Genomic DNA, 21898 nt, shown 5'->3' on the forward strand with positions numbered 1-21898 from the left:
AATACCGCTGATGATAATTTTCATTTCTCAAGAGGGCCTATTTATTTATAATAAACGGTTAAATGACAAGTTAAGTTGGCATTGCATAATCATACAAAAACAAAAGGAATATTTTTTCTCAAAAATAAAACTTTTACAATTTTTCAAAGACTCATCTAGGTATAATAAACCGTTACAGAAATACAGTTTTAGTACAGTCAATTCATTGAAGAAAATTAGGTTTCCATAAAAAAAATCCCAGAGACTTACCTAGGTATGATAAAATGTTGAAAAAAAAAATTCCCAGAGACTTATCTAGGTATAATAAAATGTTGAAAAAAATTCCCAGAGACTTAACTAGGCATAATGAAATGTCAAAAATTATATCCTCAGAGATTCATCTAGTTAAAGAAATACAACTTTAGTTAGCATTGCATAGGTGTAAAAAGCTATAAATTGCTTTATTCAACAAATTCCCTAAGTCAGGATCACAATCCTGAACATTACTCATATCTGGTAGTGCCTTATAAAAATCGTGAAACATAGGATCAACCAAAGGCAATAGATCAATCAAGTCCTTCTTTTTTTCTTTACTGATAGACAGTAATGAATGATATTCCTTTTTGACATCTATCAAATTTGGATTATCCTGTCCTCTTCTTTTCATATCTACTTGTTCAAACGCTCCTCGTTTGAAAGAGATCCTTTATACAACAAAATTCCAATGGGGCGCTGATACCTGAACCACTGGCACTGTGACCAGTTAAATTTGTCATTATTGCTGTTCTTTGATCTTTTTTACCAGAGGGCCTTTAAATAACTGTGCGTAATCATAAAAGTCCTCCTGAGTCATTGCATGAACCTGAAATCTTCTTCCTGCCAATCTTACCAGCTGGTACCAGTCACGTGGATGGTGGATTGCAGTGGCTCTCCTTTTCTTGAGTCTTTCAATGACAGAGTGGTCGGAGTCACACTCCATGTGTGAATGACCGGAAATGAGAAATTTGTGATCTATTGTCAGTATATTAGGAAATTTGGACAATGCATGCATAAACATAGCAGCCAGGCCATATGGGAATTTCTATTCTGTCCGGCGCAAGCATCAGAATAAAAATTACGTGCTGAACATCACTGGGCAAATTCTGCAAGATATTCATTAGACAAGATGCTATTTGATTGGCACCTCTAGCAGCAATGGTTTCGTGCCACATAAAACAGTCCACTTTTTTATTGACATTATTGTGAACAGTGAGATTGTATGTCCACAACAAGCGCTTATAAAAAGCTACGGAAGACTGTAAGTATGGAGTGGGGAGACACTGTTGTAAGTCAAATGTGTATGTTGCAAATGAGGGATTTTCAAAGCTAACTTTGTATCATCTCTTTTTTTACGACTATAGGCATTTTCAGCTCTTAACAGATGACTTTCTTTTTCGGCTTGTAGACGTTCTTTCTCTTCAGGGTATTGGTGATATCTAATTGCATCTTTAACACATCGCAAGTATGACATGTGTCTATTTTAGGCTGTTTGAAACTCAAGTTATGACAATGAAATCTTTTCTCATATGTAAAGCGTGTTACTGAGGACTCTGGGTAGCGTTCTTTAAACAACGAATACATTTTTGCTAATGTAAGTGTTGATGACAAATACTTTTGGAGGAGTGTGCCTAGAATAATGACTCTCGTATGCTGGAAATGATTTGATATGATCATCAATTTTAGAAAGTTCCTCTTCTTTAATACGACGTGGATTTGGAGTTGTTCCTCTCCTATCCCCTCGGCTCACTCAGAGGCAGTTTCCTTTTCTTTTTCTGTAATACTTCCAAGAACTTTTGGTTTCACCAAACACCTCAAAAAGCATTTTTGACAAATAGGATGTCTTTTCATTTGAATTTCTAAGGCATACTCGTAGGTTACATCTCGCACTCTAATGTTTTCGCCGCCTCCATCTCTTAGGCGGGTGCGTAATGGGTTCTTTGGTGTAATAAGAGTTGCGAGGTAGTTTCTTCTTGAATCTACTGAGCCCAAATTCCAATATTCAATGAATAATATTTGCAGATCTTCATCATTGAAACGTTCGAGCATTTCAATCTACATTGCTTTAGTGGACTTTGTTTTCTAGCGGAAACTAATTTACCTGACGCAGTCGTATACGATTTACCGGTCTGTCGACACTCTTTTCTCTCTCTTCGTGCTCTTCTTGAGTACCTTTTCATTGGAGTTTGGCAAGGTTGTTCATCTCTTTGATTTTCAGCTTCTTGACTGCCCTCTTCCTCTCTTGGATGTTCTGCTTCTTGATTGCCCTTAAGTCTAATCTCATGCTTACTGTTATTTTCACGAGAAATTGTGGACGAAGACGATACACTGCAGGTTTCATCAGTAACTTCAAAATTTGGATCTTTTACACTATCATCATCATCATAGAAATTATCAGGCGTCTCATCATAATCTGTTATAAAAGTATTCAGACTGTGTTAATATCAACAATAACTTGAACATTATACTTGATTTTAAAATTAATTTTATATTTTTGTTTTGTTATACTGAACAACCGTGCTCCTGCCATCCACACAATTACATTGAAAAATCATGAAAAATGACAAATGACAACATACATTGCAAAAATATAATTTCTACAAAGTTCGTGGTTTGTCAGTACCTATAAAATAGTGAAAAACTCATTTTTAACTAAAAATCTAACCATTTCTCTGACAAACGATTGTGATTTTCAAATTCTATGAGCAAAAGTACATAGAAAATTCTAGTTACAATGAAATTTAGTGTCGACCACCAAACACGAAAGATCCGTTCATATAAAAAAAATTTGGCTCTTCACAATACAGCTGCCGTGAAGGCAGAAGCTCATTTTGTAAGGCGAATTTTAAGCCTAACTAAAATTGTTAGGCTCATAAACAAAGTTCCTACTATGTTTACCACTGGTTAATAAACAAAGTTGATGCTATTTATACAAAATCTAAGAAATGACATATGCCTTTTTGTCTGAATAATGAACATCTCAAACCACAAACACTAACAAATATGACGTGTTACCATATCCTACTTTCATGTGAACAAGTCATAAAACAATCAAAAGTACAGTATCCTTCAGGTTTGTGATGTACGTCGAACAAATAGATTGTATTACATCTATAGTAAATCGTATTAAAAATTACTTTATAATATGAACAAATTTTTACCTTAACTATAAAAGGAACATGGGTTAACTGCAGTTTAGTGGGACACCAATATCTACTATATAGGCCTAGAGCCATTATTTTGTAAAAATGCATAGAAGAAAAGTTAATCAGCTATTCGAGGGGTAGTGTTAAGATCGACGTGCAAGTCGTTAATATTCATTATATCGAAAAATTTTATAGAAGAAAAGTTGTTCAGCATCCCTTAAAACCCTGAAAACATACTTCTTATACCGATTTATGACAATTTTCAGTTTACGTAAAATAGCACTTATATTCCCTTACGGGGGTCCTCCCCCAGCTAGGTAACACGGGGTTAGGTACTGTGAAACTGCCTACTAGTTGAGGTTAGATTTGGTGTGGTTTGGTTAGGTTAATGGCCTGTTTTTCTAATTTTTTGGGAATAGGCCTAGGTTAAGGTTGCATGTCCATCTTAACAAGCTCCAACTGTTTGGATTCATACTTGGAAATGGCTCATTTCCGATAGAAATAACTATTAAAATAATTTTAAACACATAAAAAAATGGCACTACAAGTAGATTTCCCGTCAAAAGGAAATCACTGCTCGGAATTAGAGGTGTCCCACTAAACTGCAGGCATCCCAGGAACATCAATAACATACCTTCATTTCTTTCCTCTCCAAAGTTATTAGCAATAAGCCAGTGTTTGACATTACTTTGGCGGTTTTCCAGGTCCATTTTTCTTCTTTTCTCTGCATTTTCGTGTAATGCTTTGTCAAGAATTCGACGAGCACGTGATTTAGATGCATCCATCACCAAAACCGTTTTCAATTTACATCTATACACAAGTTCATAATATTAGAATCTTATAAATTACTACACTCCTGCAATCAAAGGCGAGTTGTAATCAACACTGAAGGCGAGTTGTAATCAACACTGGTTAATACGCGTTCAGAACGACGACACAGCTAACAACACGTCATATCTCTCTCTATCTAGTGCGTGCGGATGTGCCAAGCCGCACTTAGGTAGAGGGAACGAGTTTGGGCCCTGTCTCGGCAACAATAATACACATTCGTGGAGTGCATTAGCTGCTAGGCCTAGTGGGATTAATACTGGCATATTAAATGAAGAAGAAGAGTATGAGTTTTATGACTAGATTAGAACTAAAATTGCAGAGTTATAGATAAAAAGTGAATAATTACCTAAATATTAATAAGTTTGTTTACTTAACCCTTTTGACCTATATTGAAAATGTAGTTAAAAGGGGTATGTATCACTTACCTCTTTGTTCGCCAATATAATGCTATGAATTTTAATGAAAATGTGGTTAAAAAGGGGTATGTTCTACTTACCCTTTTTAGCCAACATAATGATGCTGCATGTAGTTATCCCATAAAAGACTTTTTGACGTACTGACTAACATATTCACAGTACACTTACCCCCTTTTTTCCAGCATAGTAGCCCGTTTTAGCAACATTTTGGCAGTCATAACTCATTTAGGCCATTTTGGACTTACCCCCTTTTCGCCAGCATTAGTGATATATAAACAATTTTCTTTCACAGAATGTCCTTAGACATTACTCCTTTGTCTAACAAACAAATCAAAAGTTGCTCAGAACATTCCCCATAATAAACCTCAGGTACCCCTACTGTTCATCCACCTCCATTTTCATGTGTCTGCAGTACCATTAAAAGCTGAGAAGAATTCCCGACTGTTTCTCTCACTCTAGGATCACTAGCACTAATCTTTATTCCTAAATTCATAAATTCAGATGCTCCCCTAAATTCATTCTTTACAGCCTTAACATTCCCTTTCCCCTTTCATAGGTGATAATAGAGTGATTTTATACCTTAGCAGGCAATTATCGTTACATGCCTCTGTACTATGAACTGCCAACCTTGTGGTAGGTAGCTATTAATTGTATCAGTAGCTTTGGTGTCTTCCAGGTCAATAATGTATATATTATGACAGATGTATTAAAATATCTCTGCCTTAACAGCAATTTTATCAGACACAAATCTGGTAACCATGCTCTAAAATATACAATAATAAAAGAAAACAAAACTCAAAAGAAATTTCATATACATAAGTATTAATTTACCATGCAAGCATTTCATAGCTAAACTGCTGCTGGGAAGGTGCATCATGGCATAATTCACAGCCAGTCATGTGTTCTAACTTTGCATACATTGTAAGTTGTTCTCTGATCTATCCCTGCCTTTCATTTTTTAAGAAAATGCCTCCCACAAGGCAACTGGTGTCTAAAGAGCAAGGTAAACTTTATGGTATTCCTCCATACCAAAAAGGGAATAAAATGTGCTTTCTTTAAGTGATAAAGTGAGGATTTTAGATTTGTTGAAAGGCATCATGTCTTTTGCTGGGGCTGGGCAGTGTTATGGGAAAATTAATCATGCATCCACAATATTTGAGGTCAAGAGCACAAAATTAGGTCTAGTTTCACTACTGCGCCAGAAACAGAAAACAATGGCATCAATAGTTCATAATTACAAGCCTGATGACCCTGCTGTCATCTGGTCAGAAATCCCTCTGCACTGTCTTTCATCACAAGTCATTTCATCAACGCTGTACATAAACTCTACATGTACAACTTCAATCATAGTTTTTCCTCTCATTAATTAAATACTTACCATCAGGAGAGAAAATGCACATTGAGACATCTCCCCAAGGATTATTAGTATCATCAAGGGTGAATATTGGAGCCTCTATTATGTTTTGATCTGAAGTTTTGTAGTCTGAACTGGCCATTTTCTTGTTTCCAGTCAGAATTCTAACATTAGACCTTGTTTGGGCAGAATTTATATCCATTCTCACTTTTTGGTTACAAGATGCAGTACTTTTACACTTTGGGGTGTACATGACTGACTTAATTTCCTTAATTTCATTTTCAGAATCATGTATCATGTCCTTTATATACTGCCATTCTGTGGCAAGGACATCTTTGACATTACTCATAGTTTCCTTACAGAATTGATCAAATGCCACACTGTGTATCCCTGTTGGGTGAGCTTGCGCAATCTGACTGAGCTTCAGCAACTGAACTGCAACTGCCTGTTAACCAAGGGGCAGAAGTCCTGGGTAAGTTACTATACGCCTCTGAAAATGCAGTTATTTCAGTCGGGGTTAGGTGGATCCTAGTACTATCCTTTTTGGGGGAAAGGTCCTCTTCAGCATCTGATAGCTGCATATGGGATAGAACTCCTTCTGGAAGGTTTCTCTCATGGTTAGTTGAAAATTTTGTCCCAGATCCTTCTAGGTTCACCAGGGCCATTTCAGTGGCAATGTCCGCTTCATGTTCATTAGTAAAAATGTAGCCCCCATGTAAGGATTCATCTACTTCCTCCACGGGGTTACCCTGGAGGGCACTGGGGACTGATGTTACTGGGTTTTGCCCCAAACATAAATCTTGTTCTGAGAAAGGGTTAAATATCTGCTGCCGGAGTTCTGCCAGAAAGATATAATCTCCCCTTCCTCACCACTACTGAACCCTACGACCCATTGAGACAGCTTGAAACTAGCTGTTTCGTCCTTAAAAATTGCTGCCAGGGGCATATTAAAAATTTTGCACATATCTGACAACCAACTAGATTTTTATTGTTTTCTACAAGGACTATGCTCATGGCAGGTGGTATTGGCCGTACCCACTAGCAAAAAGTGAACCTAGCACTTTGCTGCGGAACACTTGAGCTGAGGGTCCTGCATACTGGCAGCCCTGCAGTATTAATTGTCTCTAGTCCTTATACATATAGTATAATCAATATTACAGGCTAATCTGAATACAAGTGTACAGTATAGCTGTAATATATTTTATGTACCATATTATTATATATATTAAATATCTATGCTAACTTAAACACTCTAAGATTTAGGCTAATTTTGAATTCAGTATATGGCTGAATTACTTTTGCCCTTTTGCAAGGGCTATGTGAAATTTAATTTTGAATGCCATGCCAATCAGGCTAACTGCTATAAACTAATTTGTTTAACTAACCCAAGCTACTGTTTTATACAGCTTTGGTTAATGCTTCTAGCATAATGTATGTTAGGCTAAGAATAGATGATTTCTTAGAGGATTCTTGCTTAACCTATTCTAGGCCGCTGCCAAGTCTAGGCTTACTTCAATCACACTTAAGGATATAAACTGTACAGGAAAGAACCCTCTTATAATCTACTCTGCTGTTTTAGCTCCCCAAGACTACCTTCTATCTGATATTTGGCCATTGCTTGATCTAATTTGAACTACTGTTTTAGGCTACCAGTAGGATGTTCCCTTAAAAGAGATTCCTCCCTAATCCGATTACACTACTACTACTGTATATGATTATGGGCAATACTACTTTTGCGGGACAATACGCAGATAGACCGAGTTCATTGTTACTCACAATAAAGAGCCAAGCAAATAGACCAAGTTCTTATAACTACCTGGTCTAGGTTTATATAACCTTTATGGATATAGGCTACATATTTAGCCTTACAAATAGGCTACCAAGTCGTAAAAAACTAGGTTATCATTTTATCAATCCTAGGATACTATTATATCTAATCCTGGGTTATTTGGTCCAAACTACTGCTTATACCAATAAAAGGATAGTTCTTAAAATATCCTCTCCTAGCCTAGTATAGGGTACTGCCTAATCCAGATTATTTTAGAACACTCTTAAACATATAGGCTATATAAAAACAGAAACTAACTAGTATGTAACCTTATAGTTAGGCTACCATTTTTGTCTAACTCAGGTTGTTATTTATATCTAATCCTACGCTATTTGAGTTACTATTTTATATAGGCTATCACTTACTCTAGGGTACTGCCTAATCCAGATTGTTCAATTTACACTTATGGGTATGGGTTACGTAAAACACCATTACCTTAATATGTAGCACTAAAGCTAGGATCCCACCAGTCCAATAACAGGATGCTTCTTAAAAGGTTATCACTACCTAATATAAGGTGCTGCCTAGACCGGGCTGTTTCAATCACATTTAAGTGTCTAGGCTATATAAAATAACAAATTTTACTAATACAGGCGGTCCCGGTTTAACGGGGTTCCGTTCTTGCGCTGCGTCAGAACCCAAAATCGTCGTAAGCCGGAAAATCGTCGAAAATCGTCAAAAATCATAAGAAAACCTTACTTTTAATGCTCTGGGTGCATTGAAAACGATGTAAACTGCATTATTATTGAGTTTTACATCAAAAAACCTTCAAATTATGATTATTCTGCCGTTTTGGGGCCATATTTTTCCGTCGGATCGGCGACGACGCTCGTAACCCCGGAACATGCGTCGTAAGCCGGGAAATAATTTCTGATGAATATATTTGAAAAGCGTCGAACCTCGAACGTCGTCTCAGAAACCGGGGACTGCCTGTATGTAGCCTTATTACTAGACTACTGTTTTATCTTGCCCAGACTGTTGCTACTATCTAATCCTAGGGTCCTCGGTCTAGGCTAGGCTCCTGTCTAGGCCCATATAAGGTATTTCTTAAAGGGTTCTTACTTATCTTAATTTAGGTTACTATCTAATCCAAGTTCAGTTCACACTTAAGGAAATGTAAGTCTAGGTTATAGGCTACAGACAACATCCACTATTAATCTAGTCTAAATTATTCTCATTAATCTGATGTAGGCTATTACAGTAAACCCCCCATATTCACGTTCTCATGATTCGCGGACTCACGCATTTGCGGGTTTCTCTGTAGAATATATCTAGCCATCATTCGCGGAAAATTTGCCCATTCGCAGTATTTTTCACTGAGAAATATTCACTAATTTCACTAATTACTGTATTTTCATATAATTTTCATGAATAAATGCACTTTTGTGATAAAACTATTAAAATACTCAGGTATATGCATTTTTAGAGTGTTTTTCTGTGTTTAAACTATCAAAATGGGCAGTTCTAAGTGTTTTTAGAGGGTTTTAAGTATTCGCAGATTTTAGCTATTTGCATGGGGACGGGACACGATACCCCATAATACAGGGGGTTCACTGTATTATAGACATAACATAATATGAAAGGATTTTCTAAATGATAAATTGTGGAACGGTTCCTTTAGTTAAAACCTCCAATTACAGTAGAATGACAAATTCTTTAAAACAATTTGCATTTTTCAAAAACTAGCAATCAGCATCATGAGAAAGCGCCGATCATGTGTTAACAAGAAACGCCAGGTTCCGGCTTTCACACAAATAAATTACAAATTCCAAAAGTTTAAAACTAAAATTTTAACAAGAACTTTAACTTAAGCACTTAATGTAATTCTTTAGATGCATCCATAATATTCGCTAATGAAAAAACGGAGAAAGCCATGTTTTCGGAGCACTGGAATTATCAGTAAACCGAACAGTATTGACTACAAAAGAGTAATGGTTTCCTGTTCTTGTGCCAGTATGTTTGTCAACAATATGGCAGATTGTACATGCACGATAATCACTTCTTCTAGCAGGTTTTGATGTTGGAAAACTGGGTTCAGCTTTGCTGAAGATAAGGGAAAATGCCCTCTTATCTTTGAGTCCATTACATACTCCATCATGTGTTATAGTGTTTATCATTAGGACACAATACCCGGCCACTACACCAGCTAAAAGAGAATCCTTTGATATTAGTCTGGTGGCCATGGAGCTCCGGTAGACCATGGTTTCCTCCTTGAGGAGAAAACAAGCGACTACACTATCAAAAATGATAATGTGATACATGGCTCTCAGTCAAAACTAAAGCACATTTAGCTCTACATACTTTACACTACATTCATAATCATAAATCATACATTTATGCCGTTTAATTTTTTTTCTAACATACTGTATAATAATTACTGTATCCATGATTTTTTATTATTCTTTGCCATGTATAACTATTAAGTAATGACCAATAATAATAATAATAATAATAATAATAATAATAATAATAATAATAATAAATATTTCCACGTTTCAGCTCACTTTAGTTGTCCAGTGTATGTTTTGATGGAAGAAAAGAAAAATGAAATATTTGCTAATAGAAAGAAGGCCTGACTACAATCTGTTAGGTCAGCGGCTGAGATGCAAAACTTCTGGGCCTTAATATTAAGTCTAATGCAAACAAAGGACAGGGACACTCCCTCTGAGCGACAGCAACAGGTCAAGGATGGGAAGGGAACAGGGGGAGACAGTAATACTGAAGAGTTTGAAGTCTGGGAATTTGTGATGTTGACCAGTTGGAAGACGCACAAACATGGATAAAGTTAACTACCTGGGAAACGAAAGAATGTACGTGCATGTATCAATCTACCTGAGCCATCTATCTTCTTCTGGTGGAATGACACATCTGGGAATTCATGACTGACACATGAAAACAAGCATACTAAAGGAATGGGTTTACAAGAAAACAAATGGTGAAAATGCACAAAAAAACAAGATTATGATTTTTTACACTAGATGTAAAATAAAACTAAAAAATAAAACACATGGTGTAAATCACTTTTTGTCTTCAGCTTAAAACAAACAGCAACATAACTGAACACTGCAAAAACAAAACCATCTACACAGAAAATAAAAAGCGCATACCTAAGCCATTTTTAAAAATGGCACCAACTTTCACAATAAGTAAAGAAACACCACACATCCTTTATTTAGTGCATACTACAATGATGACTGTCCAATAGCTATCTGAATATCCAGATAGTAATATTCAGCAAAACACATAACCACAACTACAGCAATGACCATGGCACTGGATAAAGGGGCTCCACTCAGTGGAAGAGACACTCACTTGTAAGAAAGACTTTAGAATTCTTTAATTTACTAAATAAACACTTGCCAACCACCCTACTACAGGTGTTAAGTCAGCGCAAATAATGGAGTATGAGGTATTTTACGGACCAATCACTATACATCTTACCTGAATTGGCATCCCACACATGAACAAGAGGAGATCTGTCATTGATGATGGATAACAGGGCTCCATCTTTGTCCCAGCCAAACCCTGAACAGACTCTGTATGAAAGATAGAATTATTTTTTATAATTATTCTGCAGTTCCATTATAAAAAGCCTACTTGCACTAAGTGAAAAAATTATTCATGTTTAAAAAATTTTTGTATTCTCCTAATGTCCATTTTAATTGGTGTTAACTAGGAAGTACAGCAGCCCAAACAGGGATAACCCTACACTCACTCCCTAATGCTTCACTTGTATGTTTAGGTTGTGGGTCTGTCAAGGCCCCAACAGCCTGTTGTGATACTACCACTAGAGTACGACAGTAATCCCAATCGGGCTTAGCTAATATAACCTGATGTGAGGACCCTCTACGCTTACAGCCATACCCTAAATAGCTCAGTGTAATCTTCAAAAATCTCCCATTCACCTAAAATCACCCAACACACTGCACTTCCTCTTTTCAACATATTCCTTTCCAGTTTGAAAAAAAAGTGAAAATTCATGCAAGCTTGGACCTAATGCCAACTCTAGTCCCTATGCAGGGGTCTCTAACTTTAACCTTCATGGTAAAGTTGAGGACTTGCCAAATCTTGCAGAGCTTGTCAGTGGGTCCCTTGGCTGTTTGTTATCATTTAATTGTAGCACAAACCTCAAGAGCTGGAACCTCTTGGGAGAAATGAAGTCAAACACCTGGGGTACTCTGGTGCCAGCTGCCCAGTGGTCATCCAAACTGGGAAAACTGCAAACATGTTATACAAAGGACAATGTTAGGACTTCATGCCTATCCATAGAAAGGGGGAGTTGAGATCCTTCTGGCAAGTGTACAAGTTGATGTGGTGGACAAAGTGGTTCAGGTCTACCTTGAAGAAGTTTTGGAGGTATTTAAATAGGCTGGCAACAATAACTGGAGCACAGTGGTTAAAAGCTGGTTGAGGAGGGTGGCTGATGTCCTCGTCCTTCATCCACTTCCAGTAGACATTCTCCTGCTCATTTGTCTCACACAAATATCCAGAAGCAGCAAATATATCGTTTTAATTTGTCCTTTTGGCTTGCACAGTCTTTTTCATATAAACAATACTCTTAACTGACTTTACATAAATACATATATTTAACTTGTCCCTTTAAGCTGTCCCTTTAACTTGTATTTTTAAATTCTCCCTCTAATTTATCTCTTCAACTCAAACATGCTTCTTTACTTTTTCCTATAAGAAGTAATGGTTATTTTGTGTACTTGTGTTAAGAGCATCATGAAGCTTGAACAGGAAATCATCACTGAAAGTGGTGTCAATGTCATTAACCTAGACCTTTAGGTTGCTGTCAACGCTTGCAGCAGGAAAAATCCATGTGTCCTTAGGGCATAATTCACTGGATTCGTTACTGCTGTAGAAGCCCCCAGGGGACTTCGCTGTTATTTCATGGAAGTGCTTAGCATTTTTATTTTCAATTCAGCTCATTTTTACATTATAATCACTAAACACATTATTCATGATCACTATGCTCAACTTTCAAGAACATACCTCCATCATGAAGACCATAACGGCTCCTGGATTGACCAGTGCCACTTCTTGCTTCTTTTGGGGCTGGAATGGAACTGTGCCATTGTTTGAAGATGAAGCCATCTATGATTGGCTATGGATAAAGATGATGTTTTCCCCTATTGGCTGGTTTAAGATCACTCCATACATGAGATCATGTACTGTACCTAGCACACAATGTTTTTGCTCAACCTGAGTGGCTTGTATGGGCCACATGTCAGAAAAGGGTTAATAATATATTTCATAATAGACAATAATTCAAAATGTTTAAAACTGGATAGCCTGAAAATGTTGAAGATTAAGATGAAATTCCTTTAAAGGATATTTACTGAAATTCATGCAATCACACAAAATATGTTCTAATGTCAACGACAGGTTAGTACCATATTTAACATTACTTTGAATAACTTGTGGGTTCTCTAGTGGTAGACAAGCAAAGGCTTGAGTTGTCAATCCCCACTTGCGTTACCGCAGGACAAAAAAGTTAGCCTTCCCTTCACTGGCTTGTGCCCTGGCAATGACTTCTCCTCTTGGGTGATATAGGTCAAGTTTGGTAGTTAGCCTGTCCTTCACTGGCTTTGTCGTGGCTGTGACTTCTCCTTTTGGATGAAATAGGTCCTGTTCAGCATGTTCTTCCAAAATAGGCCTCTCTTATCACAACTGAACATGTGCTGGGGAACTGAACCTTCAGCCTTTGCATGGTGCTCGAACACTTTCACATTTTTCAGCTGCATCTTTGGCAGCAGTCTCCCCATGCCTCACCACACTACGTTTGCCACTTCTCTTGAATTTCTCAGGCCTCCCATGACTGATTTTAAACTAACTCTTGAGTGCTACTTGTACTATCAGCAATCACTCCAGGGGTAGTTTTCACATATGATGGCCTCACAAACACTATAACCAACTAACTGTTTTTAATTTATCCAAATTAACAATTTCTCAACCTTTCCAATTGTCTGCTACCTTTGCTTCATAACAGATGTCACCCCTTTAGCAACACCAGCTCCTTAGATGGCCTCTTTATGTTTAATTACAGTAGAAATTGCCCAACCCCATACAACTTTGCCAGATCAACAACTCAGACACCACTTCCACGTTTTTCTGTTATTTCTTTTTGAATCTCTCTCTCTCTCAGGAGTTATGATGATTTACCCATAGTAAAATTACAGTACTTAGCACGTGATTAAGAGAAAGCAAACACAAGCAACAGTTTAGCAGAGATGTACAGTGAACAAGTCCCAAGCATAGACTAAACCCTTCCCTTTGTTTCAGCTGGGAATGACACACATGCTACATCCCATACATGATCTAGTCATCTGTCCATCCTTAAACTGAGCAGACCTCCATTAACGATGAATTCTTTCTCAAACAAAATGTCCATTAACTAAATTGTCCATTAAGCAAGGCATCTGTTAACTAAGGTATGACTGCATTGAAAATGATGCATGAACATGTCAAAAATGACTCAGCAACTGGTTTCTGACTAAAACTAAACCAAAGGTTTTCTTACTTTCTATACTGGACTGCCACAATTTATTATCCATTTCATTATTCCACAAAATATGCCACTCATTTAGTACTATAATGAACTTTAACAATGTCATATCTACTATTTATGGCAAGTACAAATCATAATGGCTGCAAACTTGGCTGCTATGCCTGCATCTTTACTTTGTAACACTTTTTTTCCATACTTACTTCTTCATACCTAACATCCTATTTTTAAAACATATCCAGCAGCTCCATACTCTTTCCAATCATCATCCCCTTCGCCAAAATCACAAAATTTTAAAGTAAATTGTATTTTCCCTAACTATACAAACCTGAGGTCCTTTACATTAGGAATTACTTTCAGCAAAGCTGGAAACGGCCGTTGAACTTTCGAACAAGGTTGTTAGGCAGTTAACTACCATCCGGGAGGTGGGAGTCCCGCCTACCCAGATGTAAACATTCCAGTTTGCCCTTCGGCCCAGGTGTCAGAATGAGGGGTGGCATGAAGTGGGCATAAAAATGTAATGTAAAAGACCTCAGGTTTGTACAGTTAGGAAAAATACAATTTACTTTAAAAAACTGCGATTTGTTCCGACACGATATGCAAACCGTCGGTCCTTTACATTACGAAGACTCACTGGTTGGAGGGAGAAATCTGAGTGAGCCTCTATGAACTGACTGGAGTTCGCTACACCTTGTCTTCCCTTCCTGGTAGATACAGCGAGGAAGGGAAAACTGCCTCTGATAAAATGATCGGGTTGTAAGAAGTGCGAGGCCAGTTGTCACACTTCTGGGTCCCTTTGCATGAATGAGGAAAATGTCAGTTCAAGCAAAGTAGGCTACGAAGAACCTTGAGAGTCGGTGACAGTAAGGCAAATACAAGCATTGGGTTTGTCTTACTGTCGTGGTCTCCTTCTTCCCCTTGCTAAAGGAGGGAGCGGGTTTGCTTCTATGATCCTGAAAGGAAAGAGAAAGGAAGCTTGAGTTGTATGCTTACCTGCATTGACCACCAGATCCAGCATGTAATGGCACGTCCGCTCCCTGCCCGCAAGAAGGGAGCCAGGATGAAGAGAAGGATGAAAAGCCAGTCACTCCACAATCATTCTCCTATACACAACTGTACATCTTAGGCGAGACACAACCTGTCCTGTTAGAGGAGCCGGGTAAGCTACATTTGTTGAGCAGCCACCACAGGACCCAAGGAAAGGGTGTCCAAGGACTTGTGGGCAATATCCTGAAGGTAAAAGGAAGTGAAGATGGTCTGTTTAGACCACACCCAAGCCTTCAATACCTGTGGAGCTGACAGGTTCTTCCGGAATGCGAGGGACAGACCAATGCTGCAGACTTTGTGAGCTCTCCAGAGGAGCGTACCAGTGTCATCTTCTCCAGCAGCAGAGTACGCTCTCCTTATCATCTCATGAAACCAGAAAGAAATCGTGTTCTTGGACACCTCTTTCTTGGTCGAGCCAGCGCTAACGAAGAGTCGTTGACACTCAGGCCAGAGATGGCAAGTTCTCTTCAGGTACCACCGTAGCAATCTAACAGGACACAGTAGCATCTTGTCTAGGTCATTACCCATGAAGTCCCCTAAGGAGGGGATCGTGAAGGACTCGAACCTAATGTCAGGGACTGATGAGTTCTGGGTCTTCGCTATGAAATCCGGGACAAAATCAAGCATAACTGATGTCCATCCCCTAGAGTGTTTAACATCTAGGGAAAGTTTGTGAAGTTCACCAACTCTCTTCACTGATGCCAGGGCAAGCAGGAAGACAGTCTTGAGGGTCAGAGACCTGTCTGACAACTCTCGTAAAGGCTTGCACGGTGCACGAGTCAGGCTCCTTAGAATGAGAGTCGCATCCCACGCAGGGGGCCTAAGGTCCCTGGGTGGGCAAGGCCTCTCAAAGCTTCTCATCAGTAGAGATATCTTGGAGGATGAGGAGATATCTACCCCTTTTAGCCGCAAGGCTAGGCCAAGTGCGGCCCTATAGCCTTTTGCAGTCGAAACAGAGAAGCTCCTCTCGGCAAAGGAAGACGAGGAAGTCCACGACCTGCTGAACAGTAGCTCTGACTGGAGAGATACCCAGTCCACGACACCAACACATAAGACAGACCACTTTCCCTGATATACCGCTCAGGAGAACTGTCTGAGGAATCCAGCCATCTCCATTGCTGCGCAACGCGAAAAGCCTCTTGCCCACAGGAGATGGTGGATAACCGACAGCCATGAAAACACAGGGATTGCACTGCCAGGCGATACCAATCGACGCGGGGTTGACACAGCAAGTTGGGCCAGTGGGGAATCTCTCTCGGTGCCTCAGAAAGAAGAACTATCAGGTCAGGATACTAAACGGCCTGAGGCCATTTGGGAGCCACCAGAATTATCCTAAGATTCGAGGTGATCATCAATTGGCTGATCACCCTGTGAATCAGACAGAACGGAGGAAAGGCGTAAACGTCGAGGGTGTCCCATGGATATTGGAACGCGTCCTTTGAAGTGGCCCATGGGTCCGACACGACTGAGCAGAAGTGCTGAAGTTTTCTGTTGTGCCGGGTGGTGAACAGATCAATGGCTGGATGCCCCCACAGGCAGAACAACCTTTCCAAAATGTCTGGGTGAAGGGACCACTCCGTCCCGATCAGCTGATTCTGGTGGCTGAGCTTGTCTGCCACTACATTCCTCTTGCCTGGAATGTATCTGGCTGACAACCCTACCAAGTGAGCCAGTGCCCATTCGTGCACCTGCATTGTCAACTGGTGAAGCAGGAGAGACACTAGGCCCACCTGCTTCTTGAAGTATGCCACCACCATGGTGCTGTCACTCATCAACACCACGGAGTGTCCCATCACTCGATCCTGGCACCCTTGGAAAGCCAGGAAGGCTGCCTTGAGCTCCAGGATGTTGATGTAAAGGGACTTGTCTCAGTGCCACACTCCCCCCATCAGCAACTCCTCCAAGTGTGCGCCCCATCCCTCAATCAATGCGTCTTGAGAACAGAAGCATGTCCGACGGGGAGTATGTAGGCATACTCCTATTAAGAGGTTTCTGTCGTCCATCAAGCAGTCTAAGTCCTCTCTCTCACCTTCTCAGAAAGAGGTGATGGGAAAGGACTGGGGGTCTCGAGACTGGGACCAGAACTCCTTCAGTCCCCACTGCAGAGACCGAAGGCAGGGTGAACACTCTCGTGAACACCTGGGAGGTGGTCAAGAGTCTGAAACAGAGTGCCCTGAATTGGAAGACCATCTCCCCAAGGATAAAGCAAAGGTACTTGTGAAAGGATGGATGAATGGGTATTTGAATATACACATCCTTCAAGTCCACCGTAAGCATGAAGTCGTTCTCCCTGATGGAGGCAAGCACAGAGTGCGCCGTCTCCATCTTGAACCAAGTCTGGCGAACGAAACGGTTCAGAGGAGAGAGGTCTATGACCGGTCTCTAACCCCGCGAGGATTTCTCTACAAGAAAGATCCGGCTGTAAAAGCCTAAGGACTGATCCGACACAACTTCTACAGCACCCTTGCTCAGCATTGCTTGCACTTCTTGCATTAGTGCGATTTCCTTCGATGATCCAGGAATGTAGGTGTGGAGATGGGCTGGAGAGACGGTGAGGAGTGGCCAAGACTCGAAGGGGAGTTGATATCCCTCCCGAAGGACATCCACTACCCAGATCTCAGCTCCGTATTGATGCCATGTTGTCCAATGGCTCAACAGGCACCCCTACCTCGGCAGCAGGTGGAGGGGAATGCCACCCCTAGTGTTTCCCCTTCTTCTTCTTCTTCTTCCCCTTGCTCCCTTTACCAGACAGGAAAGCGGGCTGAAATGGGCATGACTGCACACCCTTTCCAGAGAAAAAAGAAGGCTGGTTACTCTGCAGGATCCCTTCAAAGTCTGGGACTTCTTAGGGGCCGAGGAAGTGCTAGCCTTGAGAACCAGGTTTGCCATCTGGTGGGCAAGGTAGGAAATGGCCCTACCTCCAGACTGGCACAGCCTCCTGAAAGCGGAGTCCTCCCTGGGTACGATAGCGCCCAAGGAGGCAGCCACTTTGGATACTGTGAATGACCACAGATCCAAACAGGAGACTTCCTAGAGAGCCACTATGGTGGTGGCTTCCAGGGTTGCTGCCTCTTGCTGCGAAAGGGAGATTCCTTCTGCAGTAAGCTGCTGCAACGAGAGACCCGGGCCTAGACGCACCAGGTCTGGGTCAACCTGTTTAGGTGGCAATGCCCCTTCCGAGGGCATGTAGAATCGCTTCTGGCGAGGCAGAGGAGGGGGAAGCGACTTGTCCGAGCAGTCCAAACGAGGCGAGTTGTCTTGCCTAGACACAAGACCATTCACCTGATCAAGAACCCCCTTGGCAAGTGTGAACCACTGCAGCCCCACCGAAACCTTGGGTTCCTTCTTTGGACCCCAGAAGGATTCAAGGCATGATGGATGATCCACAGACGAGGCAGTGTTCCCTTTCCCAAGGTCATTGTGCTGATGAATCAGCGCAGTGACCTCTACAAAAGTCCTCTGTATCTCTGGGGTGTCTGCATCCCGGGGGAGAGGACCCTCAAGTCCTTCCAGGCGAGGTCCTCCTGATCTACTCTCCTGGCAGGAGGGAGAACCTTGGCAGACCCCTGGCATCCATCCTGCACTATGTGGGCGTGCGATCTGGTCGATCGGAGGACCGAGCCAGGAGTGTAGGCCTTTGAAGTCGAACTCCGGGGAGAAGACTCACCAGAGTTCCTCCTGTCCAACGCGCACCTCCTAGGGGAAGCCCAGGAGGTTGAGGGGACAGGCGAGGAGGATTGGGCACCTTGCTGGTCTTGCTGGTAGAACCAGCAGGAGCAGCAGGCCAAGAGTGGTCACCAACACGCGGTGATGATGGCCTCAGAAGAAGGACGGGAAGAGGTAGCAAACGACAATGACGACAACGAAGATGAAGACGACGCCACCTTATGAGACCTCTTTTTCATCATCTTCTTCAGGATGGCTGTCAGGTCCCCCATCCAGGAGGGAGCAGCAGAAAATGCAGGAGCAGCCAGGGAGGCCAGGGTAGCAGGAGCAAACCGGGCAGCGGAGACATCAACCAGAGAGCCAGAGGCGACCGGGGCAGTCAGTGCAGCACGGGACCCAAGGAAGCCAGGAGCCATGACATGAGCAGCCAGTACAAGCGGGGCAGGTGCACTAGCCAGGCTGGGCCGAGAGCCTGGTGAGTCAGGAGCCTGGACCAGAGTGGGGAATGTGTGGAAGTTGGCAACAGCAGGAACAGCAGGAGCAGGAACCATGAGAAAGGGCACGGTTGAAGTCACCATACTGGAGGGACCTGGCTGGGATAGCGGGGCCAGGAAGCCAGGCGGCAGCGGCACAGCTTGGTGGGAAGCAGGTGCGGCTATTAATTGGGTACCCAGGTGAGAGGCGACAGTCACCGGTGTGGTAGGCTAAGTTTGGGTTTGCATGATGAAAGATGTTTGTATGAATTAATTGTTCTGTTTTGTTTGTTGTGACTTTTTTTTATTTTTGTTTGATTTTTTTTTTGTTTTCTTATTAAGTTTATTGTTTGTGTATATGTTGTTTATGAATGTGTTGTTGGTGTATGACTGTTTAATTAATCGTTAATTTTACTTTTCTTACTTGCAGTTCACCCCCAATGAGGTGTTTGCTTGAACGAGTATGTAAAAATAGGAGGAGCTCCCCTTCAACTGAACTGTGTTTGTAATGCTCTGGATAAGAATGATCCTTCAGTTTTGAGGGTCCAGAAACCTTCAAGGTTAAGGTAGCAATATAAACTGCACTTGGCTGGAGGCACTACATATGTGAACTAGGGGCAAAGTGTCATTTCAGTTGTTAAGGAGCCAGAGGCCCTGTGAGCATAAGGAGTAGGTGCTGGAGTGACCAGGATTACAGTGTGGGAGAACGTCTCCGAACAGTGGAAAAGCTAGACGGATATAATTTAATTGGTCCCTCATACACTGCTGTTGACTTGGGTCATAAACAGTCTGCTAAACTCATGGCTCAATTGATGGTTGTGTACTTTCCCATAAAAGTATTTGCTCTTGTGATTGGAGATTATCAGAACTTACTTATGTGAAAAACATTGGGAAGCAAGAGTATGTGACATTTATTTTGAACCAGAAGTGCTTGAGACTGTATGATGGTCATGTTTACTAAACTTATATTTAAGGTAATTAATTAGGTTAAGGTTCTTTTGATAGAAGTGTGGGGAACTATAGGATTAAGGCTAAGTAGAATAAGTTTTAAGGCACTATAGTGATAAGTTTAGGTAAGTTTCTGTACTGTAGATTAAGATTTATTAGCCATATTAAGGTTATTTTTTATGGCCACTGTAGTATTACAGTAGTAAATTAGGTTAAGGGGAGTCGAGTTTCATTTAATAACCTCCAAATCTGTTCCCATCATACTGCCCCACTTGTGTACGAAAGCAGTCATGGTGACGGTGCACATAGTAGCTGTAGCGGGTCACCACTGGCGCGCCAGACAGGTGAGACAGCAGACCCTCCAGAGACGGGCCGCCAGGCAGACCCAGGTGAAGCTAGGTAGAAGCGAGGTCTGGAGCCTGCCCAACGAGAGAAGTCTCTACTGCCATACCTGAAGACAAAGTCGGGTCAATAAAGGGAGACTTCAGTCGCTCCAGGGGAAAAGTCCCCCCCACAACCCGCCAGGAATGAGGAGAGGCCCCAGAGAGGATGTCCTGATTGTCCGCTCCCCCACGACCTTTGCCACCCGACGAAGCAAGAGCAGAAGATGAAGGGGAGTCCTCACCCAAAGGAGAGGCAGCAAGAAGGGGAAGCTTGCCGGGAGAGAGAAACGATCCCGACGGGTCAGTCACCAAGAGAGTCATCGGGGGCATGTAACCCTCACATGACACCCTGGCGGGCTTCCTTCGGTACTGTCTCTTCCCCTCAAACTTCACCCATTGCTTGGCCGACCAGGAGCAACACTCAGCACAAGGTGAAGTACATGAACACATGCCCCCTGCAGGAAGAGCAAAGGGAGTGTGGGTCCATGTCAACACTAGAGCGAAAGCTATTACATTTCTTACCGCCAACCCCAGGACACATGCTGGGAGAAGGAGGATTTATGGGGTTTATAAAGGGCTTTCATAATTAAAGCACAAACCAACAAGAAAAAGATCCCACTGGGAAAAGGCAGCTCAACAGAAGTCTGGGCAGAGAGCGAAGAAAACACATCTGCTCCCATCGACAGCTGAAAGCAAACTGGAATGTTTACATCCGGGCAGGCGGGACTCCTTCCTCCTGGATGGTAGTTTGAAAGTTCAATGGCCATTTCCAGCTTCACTGAAAGTATTCCTACTGTACAGGATCGACGGTTTGTATATTGTGTCGGAACAATTTTCTTTTTATTTGTTATTCTGTGCAGAGATTCTTAGCATCCCCTGCCTAATCACAGGTAGCCAAGAACTTGGAGCCATTTTGTTTGTTAAATTCATTAGAAGCAAATGCAAAATTTTCTGAATTCAAGATAGAAATCTCTCTGATTACTGCAAGAATAAAGCCTTTCTGTATAAAAAAACAAAAACTCAAAATTCCTACCCCGGAAGGTGAATCTGTTCCCGTAGAGTTCCATGGCGATCATAAATGTTTACAACTTGATTATAACCTGTTGTGGCCAGGAAACCTCCGGAAGCCTTCTGCCAAGTGAAGAAAACTCCTCCAGGGCCATGAGGACCATTTAGACTAAACACACGCTAAAAAATAAAGATAACCAGTCAGCTGAAAAATCTATGACAAATCTAGAATGCTGTAAAAACTAAGTAATGTCAGCACCAGTTTAGGTGCAGAA

At 41.3% G+C, this 21898-nt stretch overlaps 2 protein-coding genes across 2 annotated transcripts in view; both read right to left on the reverse strand.

Moving 5' to 3' along the window:
- The window catches only part of Oseg6 (intraflagellar transport protein Oseg6), a 458610-nt gene that overhangs the window by 419246 nt on the left and 17466 nt on the right, over window positions 1-21898 (reverse strand). Inside the window, 2 exon segments of the mRNA XM_067096238.1 lie at window positions 11032-11126; window positions 21649-21803. Of these exon segments, the coding sequence (XP_066952339.1) occupies window positions 11032-11126; window positions 21649-21803 (250 nt within the window).
- LOC136833833 (uncharacterized) lies at window positions 1995-4122 on the reverse strand. The gene is made up of 2 exons (XM_067096133.1): window positions 3796-4122; window positions 1995-2428 (listed from the first exon to the last, which is right to left on the reverse strand). The coding sequence occupies exons 1-2, from the start codon at window positions 3944-3946 to the stop codon at window positions 1995-1997; spliced, it is 585 nt and encodes a 194-aa protein (XP_066952234.1). The 5' UTR covers window positions 3947-4122.

This window comes from Macrobrachium rosenbergii, chromosome 52 (genome assembly GCF_040412425.1).
Source record: "Macrobrachium rosenbergii isolate ZJJX-2024 chromosome 52, ASM4041242v1, whole genome shotgun sequence".
Lineage (NCBI taxonomy): Eukaryota > Metazoa > Arthropoda > Malacostraca > Decapoda > Palaemonidae > Macrobrachium > Macrobrachium rosenbergii.

Excerpts from the sequence above, each read along its gene's own strand:
- LOC136833833 (XM_067096133.1), bottom strand. The coding sequence starts at position 3,946 with ATGGATGCATCTAAATCACGTGCTCGTCGAATTCTTGACAAAGCATTA. Across the intron at positions 2,429-3,795 it reads TGGAGAGGAAAGAAATGAAG|ATTATGATGAGACGCCTGAT; the intron begins GTATGTTATTGA and ends CTTTTATAACAG.